Source organism: Cucumis sativus, chromosome 7 (genome assembly GCF_000004075.3).
Source record: "Cucumis sativus cultivar 9930 chromosome 7, Cucumber_9930_V3, whole genome shotgun sequence".
Taxonomy (NCBI): domain Eukaryota; kingdom Viridiplantae; phylum Streptophyta; class Magnoliopsida; order Cucurbitales; family Cucurbitaceae; genus Cucumis; species Cucumis sativus.
In genome coordinates, this window is record NC_026661.2 from 12,473,707 (window position 1) to 12,497,387 (window position 23,681).

At 31.7% G+C, this 23,681-nt stretch overlaps 2 protein-coding genes and 1 long non-coding RNA gene across 3 annotated transcripts; 1 reads left to right on the forward strand and 2 right to left on the reverse strand.

The window, feature by feature from the left end:
* Nucleotides 1-1,347: 1,347 nt before the first annotated feature.
* Nucleotides 1,348-2,055, reverse strand: LOC105436256. Its single transcript, XM_011661446.1, has one exon. It carries the CDS (start codon nucleotides 2,053-2,055, stop codon nucleotides 1,348-1,350), a length of 708 nt encoding a protein of 235 aa, XP_011659748.1.
* A 5,246-nt stretch (nucleotides 2,056-7,301) lies between these two features.
* Nucleotides 7,302-9,956, forward strand: LOC116405029. Its single transcript, XM_031888539.1, has 2 exons — nucleotides 7,302-8,130; nucleotides 8,263-9,956. The coding sequence occupies exons 1-2, from the start codon at nucleotides 7,878-7,880 to the stop codon at nucleotides 8,631-8,633; spliced, it is 624 nt and encodes a 207-aa protein (XP_031744399.1). The 5' UTR covers nucleotides 7,302-7,877; the 3' UTR covers nucleotides 8,634-9,956.
* Nucleotides 9,957-16,856: 6,900 nt separating this feature from the next.
* On the reverse strand, nucleotides 16,857-18,990 carry LOC101216105. Its single transcript, XR_180852.3, has 2 exons — nucleotides 18,761-18,990; nucleotides 16,857-18,106 (listed from the first exon to the last, which is right to left on the reverse strand). It is a non-coding gene; the product is annotated as a BURP domain protein USPL1 (long non-coding RNA).
* Between the last annotated feature and the right edge of the window lie 4,691 nt (nucleotides 18,991-23,681).

Consider the following 23,681-nt stretch of genomic DNA (forward strand, 5'->3'; position numbering starts at 1 on the left):
CTTCTCTTGAGAGTAAAACGAGGTATTTTCTCTACCTCTTCAGTTATATACGATCAGATTATATTTGTTTGATACACTGTTGTCAATATGAATGTGAATAATGAAAAACGCTTATAATGGACAAACCAAAAGAATTATCACGAAGGTCATACAGTTAGAACTCAGCATGAACTTTGAAGACCAATGATATTCTTCTCTTTAAAATAATCATCCCCCAAACAAATACAAAAGGAAACTCTACAAAATATTACGAGCCCAGCAGATAAGAAAACACAACATCGAAGTGAATAAACAAAAATGCATAGCGGAACATAAAAGGAAATCCTACATAATATTATGAGCTCAACAGATAAGAAAACAAAGTATCGAAGAGAATAAACTGCCATAATAATCTTCTTGCTAAGGAAACAAACAATCCACAAATATGCACCCTGACAAGTACACCACGGAGAAAATATGAATAATTCTTAAGCAAATATTGCCAATATATAATACAACTCTAATACTATTTACACTTCCATTTTCAAAATCCAACAAGATGTGCTTGAATTTTCAGTTTTTCATTTGAAAAAAAAAAACTTGTTTTTTCTTTTTTGTGATCTAGAAAGTTAACTAAAGAAATCTATATTTCCTAGGACAAAAGATAAAAAGCATGATAATAAAAAGTGGCGTGGGAAAATAAACACAATTTAAAAATACAAAAAACAGAAATAAACAAATGCTTACCAAGCAAACTTTTATTTCTAAATTGATAATTAGTTGTGTAAATTGGGAGAGCATATATTAACTTATTATGCAAATATATATGGATAAAATGAGAAGTCAAGATGATATGAAAGTGGTAAAAAATGACTTTATGTACATAATTTTGTTTAAAAACCTATTTTGAATTCTTTAAAAATAAAGTAAAATTTCCCAACTTTAAAATCAAATTACATACCCTAATTAAATTACTAGGGTATATATAACATCATAAAAATAAATAAATGAAATAGCGGACATATAAATAAAAGTTAAATAACAATCTCTTGAAACAAACACTACAAAACAGATTTTTTAATGTTAATCAGAAAGAGAATATACCAATTCAAATGTGACCATAAATGGCTAAAACCCAAATTTTTTTTCTTTCCTCCAGGCTATAGGTTTGGATTGGAACATTCGACCTAAAACACAAAATAAACTCGCAATCATACTAAACAATAGACGTAACATCTCTCGAACCACATAGATTTCAAACACATCTGAAATCCATTTTTTTTTTTTTTGACAATCCTAATTAATTAGTTCCTAATCAAACCACACAGTTCAAAAACAATAATACTAATTAACAATCCAAATTATTGCTTAAACTCGATTGAAACGGCCAGAAGGATCAACTTGGTGGCACAAAGTGATATAAGTCAGATAAAGAAGGCGATTCTTTGCTCCTGTTCGATGATTGTAAGTGTTACTGCAGAAATATTTCAGATGATTCAAATTCAAAACTCCAAGCATTTCTCCCAAAAGCAAGAACAACCAGTTGATCTTTCTCCACTGCTTCGGTATCACTGGCCTCGCTCCATTCTCGTGTCCGCAAAATCGACAAGTAGGGTAATTAGGGTTCATCCATGACTGAGGCGCTCGGTCACGAAACGAGTTCTTGTTCTCCTCCACAAAGCTTGCAATCTCCTCGAATTTCGAATCCATGTCATATTCGATCGTGTATTCCACTTGGCACTGTCGGCACTGGACGTCCCCAGTGATTTGGAGGATTTGATTTGATTTTAAGTCGTTTAGGGTTCTAACCATGGCTCGTCGGTTAGTTGACCATGGATATGGTGGCTCGATTGTCTCTGTAGTCCTTGGCGATCGAGAATTGCAGCGTTGGTGAGATGATCGACGAGTTCCCAAACTGCGAGTGACTCTCATATTGGTTACTGCATTTGGCCTTGCATGACCGATGGGGGCAGCGGATGGCTGGGACGAGAGATGTCCGGAAGGTGGGCGGAGTGAGAGTCGAAGATCAAGGCCGTTGTGACGTTCATTGATTTGGTTTCTGATGGTGATTTTCATCCTTTAGGTATTTTCTCCCTGTTCTTCTATAATGAGAAGGTAAATGATTTTATAAAGAGAAAGAAATGGAGTTTTAGAGGGAAGATTATCGAATTAGGGTTGTTATGATGTGATCTTTACTGTTTCATATCAATCGTTGGATTGCATGTTTGAAATCTATCTACTTCTCAAGAACCGTAGGATCTTTCATTTCTTTATAACAGCCGTAGGATTACGGGGTTACAAATTTTTCTACTTAATAACCGTTGGATACAAAATTGTTGTTATGATATGGTGTTCCCGATAATCATCCTTTGTTGGATTGCAAGCCTTAGAAAATGCGTATAGTTCGTTTAGTTGTGTATTGTTCCATCTAGATTTTTCTAGAATCAATTACTACCACTCAAGCAAGAACAATAAATAAAATTGAATTGCATGTCTTAATAATCATTGGAGGTAAGGTTTAGAAATTTTGCTAATTTCCTCTATTAAACACGTGATACAAATTCAAAATACTTACAAATTTCTCTCTTCTACAACTAAATTCCCAATATTCAATTACTTATAGTTGATAATATAATCCAACCCATTAATTTTTTTCTCTCTAATATATAGAGATACAATAGAGAATCGAATAAGGAAGATCATAGAAGCACCAAAACTAAAATCAAAATTAGTTTCTAGTAGTTTGTTGTGATGGAAATTTCTCGTTTATTGAATTTTTTTACTGCCTCTATATTATGTTTTCTGTTTATTAATATAAGTTTCAAAATTCAAAATTTCAAACTATGTGTGATTGTTACTCTCTCTTAGCACATTGGAGTTGTTTATTAAGTTATGAGTACCTGAATTGATTTCTATTGTCGCTGTCCTTTCAAGGTCGGAGTAGCTCCTAGAAGAATTAGTTAAGAACTGGACTAACTTCAAATTTAGCCAGTGTTTATTGAAATATAAACTTAACTTTGAGTTAATGATATTTGAGTCTGGTCCAAATAAAAGTTCAATTTCTAGAAGCAGTAATTACTAGGGGTGGCATTCAAATGGCACATTTTCTAAATCGAATTGAAAACTCAATGAAATCGAAAAACGTGGTACAATCCGGTTTAAGAAAATTTGAAACTGAATGGAACCAATTTTAACTATTGTATATTTATTTTTATATTTGTATATATATATAAAAAAAAGAGAAATCGAATTGAAAATCGAACCACTTTTAATTTAATTAAAGAACAAAATTGAATTGAAACGCATAAATATGGTTCGATTTGAATAAATAAATTGGATTAGTTCGTAATTACTATAATATTTTATAAAAATTAATTGCAGGAGATATTTAGAGTAGAAATTATATGTAGGAAAATATGAGAAAGAAGAGTAATTGTAGAGAATATTCTAGGGAAACATTTGTAACCATTAGATCATGAATGTATTATGACAAAATACGTCATACATTTATGTAGGCACCGAAAGAAATTGAGTTTTTAGTCGCACACTAAGAACATTTTACTGAAACCAATGTCATTCATCGTTAGGATTGTTGCTGTATCTATGTAGCTAAAAGCTTTAGCAACACAATGAATGCACGTCGCAAAAGATATACTTTGAGTGACATTTGCATGTTACTAAATGCTTACTTTTAGTAACATATATGTTTTGTCACTTTATTTTTTATAGTGACATAGTACACTTGCTACTAAAGATGATATTTTAGTGACAAATAATATTGTTGCTGAAGGTTAATATATTTGTGACCATTACAAAGATCTTTTACAACACATATTGAAATTAATATTTAGCGCCACTACTAAAAGTTACAACTATTTTTTTTAGTTTAAAAAAACCAATGCTTTTGTGACGTTATTGAAAGTGCCGGTAAAAGTATTTTTATTAAATAAAAAACAACATTCAATTTACTATATAAATCAGTTATAAAATGTTAAATATAATACTCTTAAGAACTATCACTAGTCAACATGCAATAACACAAACTTTATTACAAGAAATATATGTCAAGAAACTTCGATAATTTTATAAAGAGTTTGAGTAATGTAAACTTAAGCTATAAGTATGAAGTTACATCAAGTAATAAATGGATTTAAAATGTTAGTTCCAAAATTATTAAGTATGAAGTTACATTCGTGCAAAAGTAATGTGTATAACAAAAATTCCTACAAGTCTTGGAAGTATACAATGATATTTCCTAACAAAACTCTTTTCATTTTCATATGAAGTTAACATCAAAATCTTGTATAGACCATTAGTGCATCAAATCCGAAATATGTAAGCATAACAAAATAAATAAAGGGTGTAAACGGGTTGGGTTCCAACCCCTATTTTTGGATTAGTTGAGTGGGCAACCCGAATAACCTGAATTAATTTTCCAACCCACCCCAACGTAACCCCATAAATTATGGGTTAGGTTGAGTTGTATTATTATTATTTTTTCATTTCTAACCCAACGATTATTTAGCTTTCTATACTATGGTTTACCCTCTTACGCGATCGTTTAACTTTCTACCTTCAAACGATCCTTTACTTCTTACACGATCGACTAACTTTTCATATGATTGTTTAAGAAAGTACTCTTAACTTTACTTTTATATATATATATATATATATTATTAATTCGGGTTAGGTTGGGTTGAACCAAATTTTGTCAACCCCTACCCAACCCCAACCTGAAAAAAACCAAAATTTTCAACTCAATTCAATCCACATTTTAAACTAATCAAACTCAATCCATATATAATGTGGGTTGGATAGTCCGGGTTGGACTTACACTCCAACATTTATGAGTGTCAACTAGAATATATAGGAGGGATGTCATATCACTTGTATAGAAAAAAAAAACGTCTAAACTCAAGTGTACCCTCTTTCCTCAATTCTCTCTTCCAAATTTCTTCCAAGCTCCAAAATTCCTTTCCAACAAGAATATGATTTCAAAGCCAATAAGGTTCTATTTTTGTAATTACACCATGCAAACTCTTAGTATTAGATATAACTGTTGTAGTTAATCATTTTAGTTTAGGGCAAAAAAGTCTAACTTAGCATGTTCTATTCTAATCACATACTTTCAAATGTCCAACTTTAGACAATGTCGTTTTAATCCATTTTAAATTTAAGGTCTATGCTTGTTTATTGTTGTTTTCTCATTTTTTGTTATCTATTAATATTTTGGGTTATTTTCAAATATAAAAAAACGAACCAAAGTATTTACAAAATATAATATAGAATAATTTCAAAATCTAATGTTGACAGAGACAATGTGTTATGGCATGGATTGATTGATTAATTTTTATTATAGACATATAACTTGAGTCATGTCAAGACACTAGCAACAACAACGGGACTGTCTATAAGCAACAACTTCATGAGGAAAAGATTGTTTCCATATATAATTGTGTGTGATTTGTAGATTTGTGTGGATCTTAATTCTTCAGCCATATGTTATCGTCCCTTCCCTTATTCTCTTGTAATTAATATTTATTATCCCTACAATATATTTTCAAAAGCAAACCATATTTATATGATTCTCTTATTTAATTTTAGGTTAGTCACCTCAAAAGAAAAGTGTATATATTAAATACATTTGAGCTTAGGGTTTGTCTAAGTCTCAACCTTCATGTATTGATATTGAAAATTCTTATACTTTTCGTGGAAACTTTTAGTTTGGTAGCCATTATAGAACTTGGGAGGAGTTCAATATTGATATTGTACTTAGGTGGAACCTAAATATAATAAATGTGAGGGGATCTCTCACTCTTAGGGGGTGCCTAAGCATATCGTATTGAGGGGATCTCATATAAAGCTTGAAGAAGCATATTGTGAAAATGAAGGGAGCTCAAACTCAAGGGGAAGCTTAAGTTGAAACATTGGAAGAACAAGTTATACAAGAATCACTAAAGAAGATAAGTACTATTATTGTACTCGAACTCTTTACATAGTAAAGTTTCTTTCCACCGGACATACTGTCCCCCAAACGTATGTGATTTTGCACCAAATTGAGTTATCAATCTTTGTGTCATTACTTTTTTTTTTGCTTGCTTTCGTAATAATTCTCTTGTTGGATACATTGTTGTTACATTATTGTGCTTGACAATGTGTGTCCTCTATTAGATCCAACTATTGTTTTTTCACTAATTTTATTGTCATTTGCAATACTTTTCCTAATATTTTCAATATATATATTTTGAAATCACATTGAAAGATTTTTTTTATTATTTATAAATTTTAACTTTGAAGGATTATATTTAAAATTTAGTAAAAGTATAAAGAAGATTAAAATTAAGAAAATTGCATTAGATGACAAAAAAATTTAGAAAAAAATAACTCATAACACCTCTTTTTTGCATATTGTAAATTTGACAAATATGGCGGTAATGTAATGGTAATTTACTTTTAAATTTGCTATTTTTGCAAATTCTCCTTAAAATTAAGGTTAATTTTCATAAATATAACAATCAAAATATTTATGACTCCAATAACCAAATAAAAAAGCTCATTAACTTAACCATTTTTAAAAATATTTTAGATTTTCCTTTCTTTTCATTCTTTTGTGATTTTTTTCCTCCCCGTTGTCTTTCTCTCTTCTTCTACCATTTTAATTTAATTTTTTTAAAACTATTATTCCGATTAAAGAGTACAAAATATAAAAAGATATATATATATATATAATATATATATTCTATTTTTTCACGTTGTTGGTTGTTCAAGATCATCCGCCAAATACAAAGAATCTTGAAAAAAAAACATTGTTTAGATTTGGAAGCCAAATCTAAACTATCCTATAAAAAATAGTCAAATCTAAACTATCGTATACAAATGTTAAAAAAGTCGTTTAGATTTTGGTAGCCAAATTCAAACTATCAGATCTAAACACCAAATATAAATAATTTTGTATCAAATCTAAACGATCGTATATCAAACCAAATCTAAATGATTAAATCTAAACGTTTGTGTACGAAATAATCTTTAAATTTTTTTTTGGGAACAATAAAATCTAAACGATTGTGTAGGAAACAATAGTCAAATCTAAGCAATAAATATGATGTCAATTAATCATAACACATTTTTTGTATTTTTTACTATGGATCCGTGAGTTTTTTTTTTCGTTTTTGAAATTGTTCTATGAAGTGTAAATATTTTATTATATTTTTGAAAATACCCCTTTACAACATTTGAAAGTATTTGAACTAAAATTGAACCGAATTTGAAGTATAAAGAACTAAAATAAGATGTTAACCTGCTTTTGAAACAAAGTTGAGAGGAGGAAGCTAAAGAAAGAAGAAAATAAGGAAAGAAGGAAAGAAGGGAAGAATGAAAGAAGAAAAGAAGGAAAGAAATGCAAAGCTTAGAATGGGGAAGGCTTGATTGAAATCGAAGATGTGGGGAATGACTCTCTCTCTGGTTTCTCCCGCATTAACTTTTCCTGATTACCCAACCGTCGATTCACTATCTCCAAGTAGAACAGCTTCACCTCTGAACACATGTCGATCTGCGGCAAGAAGATTTAAGTATTAACTCTTGCATTTACTTTATCAAATCTTCTTCTACCCCAGGCAGATTTTCATATCATCATAAACAGGTACATATTCCCAACCTCATCTCTCTTCTACCATTACTTTCTCCTCATCTTCTTTCCTTATGCTCTCATCAAGCAATATGGCTTTTCTCCGAAAACTTCCTCGTCATGTTCCATTGAAAAAAAGGACTTTGTGATCTCTGTTGACAACCGGTCCAGAGAGCTGAAAATCCTTATAACAGAAATGAGTCCTTACAAATCCTTCTCCATTGCTGTCACGCCAGAATCCTTTGACTAGCTAAAGTCTACCTTCAATACCCTGATGGATACTCCTAGAGCGACAAGATTTTTCCTTGAAAAGAGATTTGATGATAAGCGCTTGTGGGTCGAAAAGACACACAATCGAAAAGGTTATTTGGCAGAAATCTTCAGAGTGAATGACAGAGGAAGGAAACCTTGCATTCTAGTTCCTGAAGGAATAGACAAACAAGGATGGGTCCAATTCACAGAAATGTTGACGTTAAGGAAGGAAGTTATCCAAAAAAGAAAAACAACAACAATTACAGAGGACATAGGTAAAAAAGTTTTTTCTTATAGCTCATGATCATCTGAGTCAGATAGTCCTTGCAGTTCATATGTTGAAGTGCTGACTAAATATAGCTCATTCGACTCTGGTTCTCCTAAATCATATTCTTTTGATTTTAAAGGAAAAAAGAAGGAAGAGACAGACTCAGGGGCTTTTGATTCTCTCGATTGGAGTAAGACAGTGGTGATCACAAGGAGATACTTCCACGCTGACTGGAAGAAAATCATGGTGAAAATCCAAGAGCAGCTGGATCTTAACATTACTTATAGACCCTTTCATGCAGAAAAGACAGTGGTTGTGCTCGAAGATAAGAACTTGGTGAACCTCTTCTGTAAAAACAGAGGATGGACTACGGTTGGAAAGTTCTATGTCAAATTTGAGACTTGGAACTTAGCTAAACATGCTTCCCCAAAACTTCTGCCAAGCTACGGTGGATGGGTCAAATTCAAAGGTATTCCCCTTCATGCATGGAATTACTCGTTTTTTTATTAAATAGGAGAAGCTTGTGGTGGGTTTGTTGAAGTTGCTAAAGTAACCAAAGACAGATTCGATCTCATTGAAGCTGAAATCAAAATTAGATACAATTACACGGGTTTTATTCCTGCCTTTATTAAAATTGCTGATGAGGAAGGAAATCGTTTGACGATTCAGACCATTGTACAAGCTGAAGGGAAATGGCTTAAGGAAAGGAACCCCAGAATTCATGGCACTTTCACCAATGAAGCAGCAAAGAACTTTGATGAATTCAAACCAGATTGTGAACAGTACCAGTTTATTGATAATTTTACACTGCCTGCAAGCTGGGCCACATTGGAAAATTTCCAAGAAGGTAAACAGAAAAAAGTTCACCGGAACAGTGATTTGCCAAAATCCATCAAAAAACCGAATGCAATGATGAAAATTTTAAATTATGACAACGGAAGTGACAGTAGTGGAAAAACTCAGGGCAACTCAATTGACAAGACAAAGACTTCTGTTGATAGTAAGAAAGAGAAAAAATTGTACAAAGGGGAAGGCTCCAACCAATGGTCTACTTTAAATTCTAAGAGGAAGGTTTCATTTACTTCCCCAAAGAATAAAATTTATTTCTTTGACCCAAGAAGTATGCCCCTTAGGCCCATCAGAATAAGAAGCCCAGATGAGACCACTCAGAAAGGAAGCCCGAGAAGCCCAGCCAATTTAAAGAAGAAAGGTAAGCAGATCTATCGAGTGAAGAATCCACAAATGCCAATGGGATTAGAAAAAATAAACCCAGAAAAAGAGAGGGGAAACCAGATGCAAACAAAAGATGAAATTTTTGATATGGAAGGAATAAACCTCTCGATAGACTTGGGCCCTCTCTCTCCTATCACTGATGTGGCAATCTCAAGTACATAAAGATTCTCTCCAACAACTCCTCCTCCTTGTCCAACTCAATCTGAGATAGTCAAGGGCAGTATTGGCCCAATGATGATTAGCGACAAAGAAGAAGCTGGATTGGAAGACACAAAACAGATTAATGAAGAAGATGCCTTTAAAAAGAAGCTTATGGCTTGGCTGAAAAATAACAACCTGAAGCTTACTACAAACTCATTTGTTGATATTGAAAATGAAGATAGGGAGGCAATCAGTGAAGTGAATGTAATGAATTTGTATGAAAAGGGGCAAAATAGTTCCCCATGAAAGTTATTTGTTGGAACACTAGAGGGTTGAGCTCTCCCGCCAAAAGAGCACAAATAAAATGTTTGCTTTCCCTTTACATCCTTACTTTGTGATTCTTGTAGAAACCAAATTACAAAATATCAACAAAAAAATTATAAAATCACTTTGGAGCTCTATAAGTGTAAAATGGCACTTCTCTCCAGCTAAAAGTAGTTCAGGAGGGATTGTAATCATGTGGGATGACATTAGATTTAAAGTGGTCGATTATCTTGTAAAAAAATTCACTCTCTCAATTGAAATAACCTATCCTAATGATTCAAACAATTTAAATTGGTGGCTTACTGCAGTCTATGGCCCTTCTAAAAGAGAAAATAGAGGAGATTTCTGGATTGAGCTTCATGAGATTAAATCAATTTGCCTTCCAAGATGGCTTATGGGTGGGGATTTTAATATTGTTAGTGTTGGCTTTTTCGCCCTTAATCTCAAATTAATTTATTTTAATTATTCAATTAATTTATGTTTTGATGATAACAAATCTGATTTTTTTTATTGACAATTTTATTAATTTGAATAGACCATATCGTAGAGCTTGGAAAAATGATTCTAACGCCTCTTGAATCACCCAAATCGAAGTTCAAATGAAGAAAATATTGCTAAAAGAAGCTTAACGAAAAATACCCGAGATGGTGACGTGGCGACCAAGCATTCAATTTGAACCAATTAGAGAAAGCCACTTGGAGCAATGAAGGAGTAACAAATGTGGCTTTTTGTTATGTTTTATTGGCTTTTATAAAGAAAATGAATTTAAAAGAAAATGATTTTAATATTATTATTTTTTCTTGTGTCTAACGGCTAGTTTTTTTAAAAGATGGTGAAGTTGCTTTATTGATTTCTTTTTAAACAAATATTTTGAAAAGACATATTATTATATTATTATTTGTATTGTGTCTAACGGCTAATTAAGTTTAAATCTCAACCATTCATTTTTCTTTTACTTATATCTAATGACCCAAATGATTTTGAATTTATCTTTCCTCTCTTTTTAAATATCACTTCAATTTAAAAGACAACATCATTAAATCTTTACAATCCTCAAGCAAAAAGCCAACATTGTTATTCTCTCTAAAGCTTCCAATTTTTATTCTTTTCATCTTATTCTTGAGAGCTTCTTATTGTATTGTGAGGATTAAATTTGTGAGCTTCAAATTGTATACTCACTCTTTTAGAGAGTTTTCTTTTGTGTGATTTAAAAACTTCAACATATTGTAACGGTTGGATCCTAACCCGTGGAAAGGATCGGGTTTGCTCTTGAACCCGAAAAAGGAGCAAGAATCGGTTCGGCTCAAATCCGTGGAAAGAGTCCAAAGAAGATTTTCAATCAAAATCCCAAGAGGTGCTTGGGAAAGTGGATGTAGGTTGAGTTTAACCGAACCACTATAAAATTACGGTGTCTTCTTCTCTAACTCTTTTCTAATTATTTTTTAATTTAATTTTAGTTACATATTCTTATTGGTTGAGTTTGATTGCATACTTCCATTCATATTTTTTATCAATCTTGTTATTTAACAAAGTTTACAAAGTTCTTTATTTAAATTTTAAAAATATCTAATTAGTTGATTTTACTTTTTATTTGTCAAAAAGTTTATTTAAACCCTATTCACCCCCTCTAGGGTTGCCATACCGATCCAATAGTTAGATAGCATTCAGAATCTACAGACAAAAGTATTACATTCTCTTGTATGAATAATTTCAATACTTTCATCTCGGGATGTGATTTCATTGATCCTCCCTTAATAAATGCCAAATTTACTTGGTCAAATCTCAAAGCTCAGCCCATTCTTTCAAGACTCGACATATTTCTATACACTCCAAATTGGGAAATTCTATTTGAACCACACTTCTCCAAAATGCTCCCTAGAGTAACATCAGACCATTTTTCCATTGCTCTCGAGTCCAATAGTCTAAAGTGGGGCCCTTCTCCTTTCAGATTCACAAACTCCTTTCTCAAAGAAGTCTCTTTCAAACAAAACATTAAGGTATGGTGGAAAAACACTGCTCAAGTTGGTCACCCGGGTTACTCCTTTATGGGGAGGCTCAAACAACTTTCTTATACAATAAAAAAATTGGAGTAAAAGCCTAAAAGAATCTAACGAAGAAGAAATACAAACTTTATTGAATGAGCTTGAGCACATAGACAATTTGGAAGCTGATAGCAATATTACCGATTTGCACATTACTCGCAGAGCATCCATCAAAACTGATCTGTGTCAAATGCCCTTTAAAGAAGCTCAAATATGGGCTAAAATATGCAAACGGTTGTGGAACCTGGAAGGGGGTGAAAACTCTGCTTTTTATCATAAAATCTGCTCTACTAGACAAAGAAGAAGCTTCATCTCAAGCATTTCTACCGCACAAGGAGTTCTTTGTAGTTCTGATGTGGATATAGAGAAAACTCTCATTGATCATTTTAGGGAGATCTATACTGAAAAGAAAAGAGATCTTTGGCTCATTGACAATCTTCCCTGGATTCCTATTAAAACGACAACTCATAAGGATCTCTGCAAAATGTTTTCTGAGGAGGAGATTTACAATGCTCTCAACACTTTCTCCAAAAATAAATCTTCGGGTCTAGATGGCTTTACTACGAAGTTTCTCAAAGGTACATGGAAATTCACCCAAGAAAATATTTTGAAAATCTTTAATGACTTACACAAAAATGGCATTATCAATAAAATTGTGAATTCTACCCATATTGCTCTTATTGCAAAAAGGAGAAAAGTTATATCCCTTTGGATTACAGACCCATAAGCCTCACAACTGGTCTATACAAGCTCATTGCTAAAGTAATTGCCGAAAGACTAAAATTAGTTCTAGCTGAATCAGTTAGCTTTCAGAGGGAGGCAAATAACTGATGCCATTTTGATTGCAAGTGAAGCTGTGGACTTCTGGAAAAAGAAAAAAGTCAAAGGCTTTGTTGTCAAGCATGACATAGAGAAGACTTTTGATAAAATTAATTGGAAATTCATTGACTTTATGCTACTTAAGAAAGACTTTCCCCAAAAATGGCGTAAATGGATTGAAGCTTGTATCTCAAGCGTTCAATACTCCATCCTTATCAATGACAGACCTAGAGGAAAAATCAAATCCAATAGAGGTATTCGACAAGGAGATCATATCTCTCCTTTTATTTTTGTTCTCGCTATGGATTATCTCAGTACACTTCTCAATCACATGGAGAAACAAAACCAGATTAAATGAAACAAAATCACATGGGAATACAATCAATGGAGAAACAAAATCCCATTGAAACTCACTCTCACACATCTCCTTTTTGCAGATGATATCCTACTTTTTCTGGAGGATGATGACACAATACTATTGATAACATGAGATTTTCTTTTCGTCTTTTTGAATTGGCCTCAGGTCTCAACCTCAACAAATCTACCATTTCACCTATTAATACGGATGCACAGAGAACAAATTGTGTGGCGACAAAATGGGGTATCTCTATAAATTTTCTTCCCATTCAATATTTGGGGGTGCCATTGGGAGGTAAACCAAGTTCTAGAAATTTCTGGTATGAAACTACTGAAAAACTTCAGAAGAAAATTAACAATTGGAAATATGCTACTCTACCTAGAGGAGGCAAAATAACTCTTAAATCATATGAAATGAAAAATATAAACCTCACCAAAATAACTCTTAAGTCATATTAAAGCTACGTTATCTAGCATACCAAACTACCATCTTTCAGTTTTAAAGCCTCCCAAATCAGTCTACAATGATATTGAGAAAATTTGGAGAAATACATATGAAAAGAAAAATATAAACCTCATCCAATGGTCAACGGTTCTGTCTCCTGTCAACAAAGGTGGCCTGGGCATTAATAGCGCTGAGAGTACAAATTTCGCTCTCCTGAGCAAATGAATCTGGAGATCTTATGAGGAAAAAAATCCTCTCTTGAAATGTATTATCATTGCAAAATATGAATAATCATACTTGGGTGAGCTTCCTACTAAGGGCAAATTCAGCAGCTCCAAAGCTCCTAGGATGTTTATCATTAAAAGGGTCGACTGGGTCCTTCCACAGATCAAATGGAACATTAAAAGGGGTGACTCCCTCTCCTTCTAGCACAGTTGATGGCATGATCTTAGTCCTCTTTCACAGTTCAACCCAAGATTATATGCTCTTACTTCCAGGAAAGGAAATTCTATTGCAAACATGTGGAATGCAGAAAAGCCCGATTAGGATCTTTGTCCTCGAAGACCGTTGAGAAGTGTTGAAGAAGCTCTTTGGGGAGATATGAAAGCTTCCCTCCCCTCCCTACCTGCATTTGGTTTTGACATTCCTCGTTGGAATTTGAACAACAATGGCAGCTTTACGGTGGCCTCCATTAAACTTGCGAGACCTCTCAATAATCAAGCAGAGGTTAATTATAATGATGGGGTAATTTATAACAACGTATGGAAATCATCCATCCCCAAAATGTGTAAATTATTCTTATGACTCTCATTCAAGAGTGTATTAACACTACGGATATGCTTCAGAGGAGACTCCTAACTTGGAATATAAAACCTTCTTGGTGTACTCTATGTAAAGCTGCTAAGGAAGACAAAAATCACTTGTTCTCCCTTTGTCCTTTCTCTTCGAAGCTTTGGCAAAAAGTTGAAGTTATCTTGGATAGACCCCTGTCCCCAATTAATTCCACTGATTTGTGCAAAGAAATCTACAAAACAAAGGGTAAAACAAAAAAACAAACTATATCACTGCACTTGGTGGCTGCAACCCTTTGGAATATATGGAACGAAAGAAACAGAAGAATTTTCAAGGGAGAAGAAAAACTAGTTGGTTCTATGTGGAAGGACATTCAAGCTACGACTGATCTCTGGACAAGTCGTTATCCTCTTTTCAAAAATTACTCGGCCAGTTCTATTGCTTTAAACTTAAGTGTTTTTTAACTGCTTGGGCTCATAGGGCTTCCCTCTAGCCCTTTTTGTATCTCCTACTTCTTGTATTCAACTCATCATTATTTAATGAAACGGTAGTGATGAGCGTGCTAAGGAGATGTCCACCTAGTGGAGATGTCCTGGTGCACCTACTGATCCACAGTATCTTTCTCTAAAAAAATGAAACCGAAGATGTGGGTTGCTAGGGACGCTCTAGGACGAGAACAATTTTTGATAATTTGTTCATTTCATTTCTTATACTAATACTAGATTACAGACTTGAGGGGTTCTAATCACTTTAGGCCTTAGCTTACTCCTATTTGTTACTGGTTTTTGAGTATTATTTGTCCATGCCTTGTTTATACCTATATTAGTGCATAGAACGATGATTTGCATAAAATTCATTAGAACCCATATCATATACTCAATTATGCATATATTAAAAAAGAAGAGTATAAACAAGGCAAGCTAGAGATTAACTTTAGGCGAGTTAGAGATTAGAAAAGTAGAAAAATGTATTATTTAGAGAAAAGTTTCTAATTGAGAGCAATATAGCAAATTGTTATCATAATATACCAAAAAGGAGGATCTATTACTCCATCTATGTCATGTCACAAATGAGAAGCTAACAAAATAAATGTCATGTCACAAATGAACTAAACTGCTGTTTTTCAACACCCTAGAAAGTTCATCTATTCTTTCATGCCACAAGTACCAAAGTGTTGTGATGATGTTGCTCCATTTCATTCTAGCTTTTGAGCACATCTTGAATTGCAAAAGTGACCTAGCTAGCTACAAGAATTTGTCGATCGCCAACTCGTAATCAAATAATTTTGTCTCTACCTTAAAATCTATCAGATGTAGAATAGGTAAAATCTACAGAGAGCCAACGTGTTTCTCTATTAGAATGCTTACTGTCCAAGGTAATTGAGGGGAGAAAGTTTTATTTGAGTTGATTTACAAGATAGTAAATTGCAGGAAAGTAAATAATTAAGTACTGATAGAACTCGTATGATTTAACCGATAATCTAGAAATGAGAAATTGAGTCCAAATTATCTTGGTATCCAATTGGATTATATGAGTCCTAATTAGTTGAACATATCCAACGTGGTGCTCTATAGATGGTTGCTAACAAAATAATATCATCCCATAAATGACTTTAAGCCTTTTTTTTAATGCTCTAAAAGGTTCTTATGTTTTTTTTCAAGCCAAATGCACCACAAAGTGACAACAATATAGTATTCTTCCTGATAATTCTAATGTTAGAGTTGATATAATTTTTTTCTAAAAAATAAGTTGAATCGACTGCACGAACATTTCAAGTAATTAGTGGGCACCTTTTAACACTTTCACTTTCATAATGACAAGTCCACCGAATTACAAAAAGCTTAGGAAAACAAAAGATTAGTCAAAAGATTAGAGATAAGTCCAGGTACAAGCAAGCGATTATAAATTACAAAAGGCATAAATATTGCTGGCAATATGAACACAGAACTATAATCTTCGAAGATTAGTAGAGCTTTTGTGCATCTTCTTAAATGTACGGTTTTGTTTCGTCCATTCCAAATTGTCCATAGAACCACAACATGCAGCCACATTGAAGAGAATTAGTTGTTGAATAAGGGAACTTAATGTTTGCTGGAAACCAGCAACAACCACATCACTGAGACGGTCCCATATGCTAGACGAGTATCTACAACTGATAATTAGAAAATTGAATGGCTCACCGTCTCCGAATTACGCATGCACAAGAGTCACCAATTAGGATTAAGGTATAACGATGGATATCCAGTTCGAGGCCTTTATATATATGAAGAATAGTCCTAATATAGAATTTATACTTTTTAGGCTGTAAAAGAGCGAGATCACAACTTATCAAACATTCAAACAAAGAGCACGAGGTAAACCACTGAAACTTTGGCAATGATGTCACTACCAATTTTATGACAATGTGCGAGGCAACATGATCAAGAACAACATTACTTCAAAGTTTGACAACATGGATGGAACCATGGGGATTTGGAACTTTTGTGGTTGCAAATCATGATCTTATGCCAGCCCTCTTTTCATGTGTTCGGTTTCCGCCTCACGTAAGCTTTTGTTAAGACTAGACAAAGTTCAAGGACATTACCAAAATTTATGCTAATATTACATTATAATATTAATACATTATTACATAATAATCATAGATCTACACCCATACATGTTATAAACATGCTATTACATGATCATATGAACACACCCATCATACTTTTATTTTATATTTACCTAACTCAAAACAAACATGAGATAGGATAGGAGTATTCAAACCTCTGATCTCCTACTCTCATCTCTTCACAACTAACTTTACATATATCCTATTATATATATTATCACTTTTTTTTTTTTTTGAAATTAAAAAGAGAAATTGAAATATTACAGCATATATAATTATTAGGGCTTTAAGGAGCTGGAATCCAAACAAAATCATCAGCAGGAAAGAAATGACAAATGGGCATGTCTCCTGGTTGAAGTTTAAGGACTTGAAAGGAAGGATGTGTTGGGCTCCATTGAGAGGTATCCATATGACAAATTGCCAAAGCATCAACTCTATCTCCATTTTCACCTTCCAAGGCAATTTTCAATACATTATTATCTCCTTCTTGGTAATGACAATAATAAATAGCATAAGGATAGGGCATAGTGTGACAAGCCACGAGCTTAGGAGCTGAAATTAACTCTGGAGTATCAAAGATTGTGTAATTTTGTAAATGGACATTGGATTTTGTGAGATGTGAAGTTTTGAGAAGTTTGAATGATGATGATAATGGAGAAGATTTTGTAGGAATTATTAAGGATGTTCTTACAAAATCCAACATTGATTCCATTGAAGTTGCACAAAATTTGGTCTCTCCTTTGATGGGTTTCAACTCACATTGTTGGAGGGTTTCTTTGACTGCTTGAGCTTGAGGGGAATTTGAAGGGAAATGGAAAGAAGACAGGATTTGCGGGAGTTGTTTGAAGGAGAAAGAGATTTGATCAGCTTTTTCTTTTGGTAAAAATGGAGGGGATTTTGAAGGGTCTCTTTTAGGGAAATAAATTGAGAGCTTTTTCCCAACTTTTAGGTCATTGATTGTGAAGAAAACCATGAGTAAAGGGTTTATATTGTGATTCATATGAGATGAAGAAGAAGAAGAGTGATCATTATGCTTATTATTGTTCTTCATTGGAAATTCATCATCTTGGGAAGTTTGTATGTTATCTCTAATTGTGGTCACCATTTTTATGATGGGATTTTGTACTATACTTGATGTCGCTTCATTAGAATCATTCGTTTCAATTTGTTTCCTCTTCACAACAATTTCGCTCATGGAAGATTCAATTCTTCCTTCAGCAAACTGCAAAATGTGAAAGTTAATTTATGTGAGATTTTTTTTGCCAATAAAAATTGATACTGATGCCCCTTTTGATAACCGTTATATATTTTACATTTGAGCTTATAGAATACTACTTTCACATTTTTTTAACAAAAAACTTTGGGTAGGTCGGCTAAGAGTATTGGGTAGGTACACTTAGGTTAACATACCTATCATCACCCTCTTGTGCCTAAACCCAATAGACAATGTATGATTGGCACAAAAGAAAAACAATAACCAGAGCGTTCCTTGGTACAAGCATTGAGAAATAAAACCAACAAAGGAGAGGCTAGAAGAAGCAACAATAGATACTTCATAATTACAAAAAATAAATGATTTAGTGCATGATACCACCATATTGATAATTCCCTTCTAAATAGCGATGGAACCCTACTTACAAAAATAAATGATTTAAGTTTCTTTGTTTTACCATCCTTTCTCTACCCATATTTGCAAGAGTTTTGAAAAAAACAAGAAAAAAAAAAAAGGTTAAAAACGTTTTATTTTAATTCAACTATATGAACCTCTATCTATCTATACATAAGAAATCTGGAAAAAAACGAGCATAAATTTCAGAAATATAAAACTAAAATCGAAATTCGTTATTAGTAACAACACAAAAATTTTGAACTTCACCATATGAAGAAAAAGAAGAAATAGCAAGATGAAGCAAGCCACTGTATTGCCCTCCATCATTTTCCCTTCAAGTGTTTTTTCTTCAACTTCTCTTAGCTCAAATGCAATAATATGGGATGAGATATGAAGAAATGGTGTGATATAAAAGTAAACTACTTTTTAAAAGTGGGAGTAGATTTTCTTTTTACTGAATGATTAATTAAATTGGAGTGATGATATGAATTATTGCCTATGATATGTAGGCCATTCTCATTTGCATTTTATCTTCCACATATGTTCATTAGGTTGTATAAGCTTCCAAAAAGTTAATATATAATTTATAAGAATCATATCTATAAGCAATCTTCTTTATTTAGATATTCTGATATTGTATGGTTTATTTAAGATAGCTATTGAATATTATTAAAATTACTACAGCTTGTCTTTCAATAATGGATGGCTTCCTAATTATCCACTTAATATAATGTTATATTAACAATTATGAACCAAAGTAGCTTTTCCTCGTCGTTAAAAGTGATGGATAGAAATAGACATCGTTAAACTTTCCGTTTCTATAAATATCATTGATAGATGTTGATATAAAATATATATATATTTTATAAATATTTTAATTATTTTGTTTAAGTTGAGTCGAAGTATATATATATATATATATATCATTTTAAAAGTGACTCCATAATAATAAAATCACTTGTCTTCACTTATATATCCAAGATCAAATTCATAATCTAATGGATGGAAGACTTTTGATCACACTAACAGTAACATTAATATTTATGTTTCTTAAGCCCAAAGTTATAACTAAAATTTTCCTTTCTTTTTCTCCCTAGCATTAACTATTAGTAGTTTTATTTAAATTAGTTCATGATTGTTCTATTAAATATGAACATTTATGTAAACTAACTTAATTAATTCAAACTAATATGAAATTAACTATACATTGATTGATATAATATTAAATTTGTTTTTATTCATCAACTTAAATTTTATTAATTTGATGAAAAAATGTATAATTATAAAATATCTAATATTTATATTGATTTCTATGTTATTGTCAACATTTTAAGATTGTTTTCAAAATTAAAGCCAAAACAAGAAAACTAAAAAAAGTAGTTTACAAATGGTTTCTTCTAAAATGCAATTCAATTGTTTGCTTAGAAAATATATATGAAAAACCACGAATAAGAAATGGTGAGAAAACATATCCAATTTTCAGAAAGGGAAAAACTTAAAAATTTAATAGTTATCACATGATGTCTAAACTTTGATTTTGGTGTTTAATGACAAATTTTTAAAAGTTTCTTATAATTTGTTTTAACAACAGAGTATCTCGATAATCCATTCCAAGACGATGCCTTTTCCAAATTTATTGTTCTTGTGTTGTATTTTATTTTTTACCAAATGCATGTTTAGGCTTCATGCATGTGGCTGACTTTACACCATTTTAAAGATCATGATATTTCATATTCATACTAGTTAATTAATAATAATAAGAGTAATATATACATGTATATATATATATCCTATGCCTTACAAAAATTATATTGTGAGGTCTCTTCAGAATGGAATCTTAATGTAGAAAATTCGTGAAGTTATTAGTTACTTTGTATTCACTTTAAAGATAATGATGAAGCAATTGACATAAAATGAGGAGACACTCTCTCAAACCAAAGAACAAAGATGGACACTTTAAAGAGTATACTTTTTATGAAGAGACTCATTCACTTTTCACTCGAAGTTTTTCTCTAACTCTCTTACTTTCTTTCCTTCTTTCTTCATTTCTATTTATAGGTGTGAAATCATTGGAATCCAAGCAAAATGATAGTTTTAGAATTCTAATCATTCTAGATATTTTTTAGTTTATTTTTATATTAATATTTTTCCTTAACCAAAATAAAATCTAGGATATTTCTAGATTTTTTATTATGAAATATTTGTGTACATAATTATAGATAAATTTTGTTAAGATATTTTGGCAAATAGATTACAATCCTTTCAAATAAATAAAATTCTTTGAAAAGAGATTTTATTTTTAAAGAAAAATATATTAAGCGTCTGCCCAGTTTTTTCTGCGTGTGCAAAGTAGAAGACGGTGAAGAACGGGATCTAATTCACTGGCTGAAAAGACTTCAGTAGAACAGGTGAAGGACTTCATGTATATCTGTACTTAATATATTCATCATGTGAAATAGGTTGATGTTGAACAACCTACAAGGAAAAAGATAACTAAGTGGATATTTTGATATGAAATATGTTAGCAAGAAGATTGCAGAATTGAGGGATCAATTCTAAAAACCAAGGGGAGCCTACATGAATCTAGATAACTTGTTAACGAGAAAATCGTGGGAGTTGTACGAACAACTCTAGAGTTCAGAGGGAGTTTGAACCATTCTTCAAAAGATGTTTGAAACAATTAAGGAGAACCTGAGGTTTATGTTTAGTTATGATATGACTACTCATTGTAATCCACGTTACAAGTTATATACTGAAAATCTCAATAATATTTCATATCTGAGCAAATAAACTTTTCAGATGTAGGCAATATTTGTCGAACTAGGTTAACAAAGTGGATTGAGTTTCTCCTGTTTTTGCCTTCTAGTTAGATATCTGCTTAAGTACTCATAATATGAAAAGTATTTAACTTATTTCCCTGTTATTTACATATTTAATACTTCATGAACATTCTAGACTGGTTAGAGTTGTTATATATATTTTAATAATCCCCCTCAACACTAACTATTTTAGCCTTATGGCACTTTGACTGGTTGGATGCACTTAGCTTTCTGCAACTTTGTCTCAACATCTATTTCTTCTTAATATAATACATCCACTTATTCTTTTAGGTTTTTCTTCGATTGAATATTTTGTGATATTTCTGCGATTGGATATTTTGTGATAGTTGAAAACATCTTAAATTTGAGGTAAATTGATTGATAAGTTGGTATATTTAAGATTAATTCGTTTGAGGATGTTGATTAATTTAATTGGAAGTTTAGGCAAAATGTGTGATTTTGGTTAAATTTGGTTAAGTAATTATATATTTAATTGGACGAAAAGGTGAGTAATTGTGGATGTTTTATTTAAAAATTGTAATAAAAAAATATTTAGAGATATGTAGAAGATTTGAAAATATTTGTTTTAATATTGTAGTTTTTAATAGGTCTTGTGTTGAAGACTTGACCTATATTTTTGATGGTCTTCAAAATCAAACATACACCGTTGAGTTGACGGAACGTAGCTTGCTGCCTGAGTGCTGCTGCTATCGCCGGTAAGGTGATGTTTCAAAGGAGGATGTGTGTAACATTACACTCGTCGTCTTCCTTCTTAAATCTTCAAGCCATCCACTTTCTCTTATTCACCCGATCACCACTCTCTTCTCCACTTTCGCTTCTTCATTTGATAATTTTTTTATTTTTTTATTTTTAAATAATCCCTCGCCCTCACTTTATTTCCTTCTCCTTCCTTTCTATTTAGACTCGGTTCACTTCAATTCCACCGCTAAAACCAAAAATATTATTTGTTATACAAATAATTTTGGGGTACTTGCAAAAATGACAAAACAAGTTATAGTAATTAAGCTCATTGCACACATACTTTATTATTTGTGAAAATGGCAAAAACAAACCTCAACCCACACATCAAAAGATAAAATGTCACAAATGTCATCATTACTTATATGCATTTCATACACATTATACATATTTGATACACGTAATACCCTTTGATACACTCGATACATTTGATAAATACACTTGCATCATCACTTGCATCTGATACTCTTTGATACACTCGATACCTTACATCTTTACATTTGATAAATACACTTGATGCACCTGATACTCTTTGATACACTCGATACCTTACACTCGATACCTTACATCTTTATACACATAATACTCTTCGTTACAGTTGATTCTTCTTGATACACTAGATTAGTTTGTTACACTTAGCTTCACTTATAAATTTGATACACTTGATACACTGTTAATAAACTTGTTATGCTTCATAAATTTGATACATTCGATGTGCATGATATATTTGATACACCAGATGTACTGTAGATACACTTAGTATTCTTCACTTACATTTGATTGATTAAATATATTTGATATGCTTGAAGTCCACTTATACACTTTATATACACTTGTAAACTTGATTAATAGAATAATGATTTACTTTACTGATATGTTTTCACAATATATTGTTGATACGTAAACTTGATTAATAGATTTGATGATGATTTACTTTATTGATATGCTTTCACAATATATTGTTGATATAATTGATAATGATACACTGAGATATATCATTCATATACATAAACTGCATAAAGTTTGAAAAAATAAAAATCACGTAGTAAGTATATCAACCAACTAATACATATAATATAAGTATATCACAAAACTGATATACAAAATTAAGATAAAGTAAAACCAAAACAAAATCAATGTAAAAAAAAAAACAAAATCATTTGAAATTAGATTAAGCTCAAAATACACATAGTAGAAAGTAAAAAAAATTAACAAATGAAGTTAAATTACTTTGATCAACAACCATTATATTTCATATTACAATTATTATACTATTGATATTCTAAAATCAAGATTAAGACCAAAAGACCAAATCATTTTTCTCGTATAAGAGTAAATAAAAAAATTAGAGCCTTGAATTGTGGAGAATAAATAAATAATTAGGACATAAGAAAGAAGAAGAGAAATAAGTGATTGAATGACAATTTAGAACCAACAACAAATTTAAGATGAAGAGTATTTTTATAAAGAAAAATTTTACCATATTTACAAAATTCTAAAACAATCTGTTATATTTGCTATATCATATTCTCAAATGCTACCCTTTCCAATTTTTCAATTTTTAATAGTTTTATTCTTATTAATTACATTTTTGCCATAAATTTTTATAG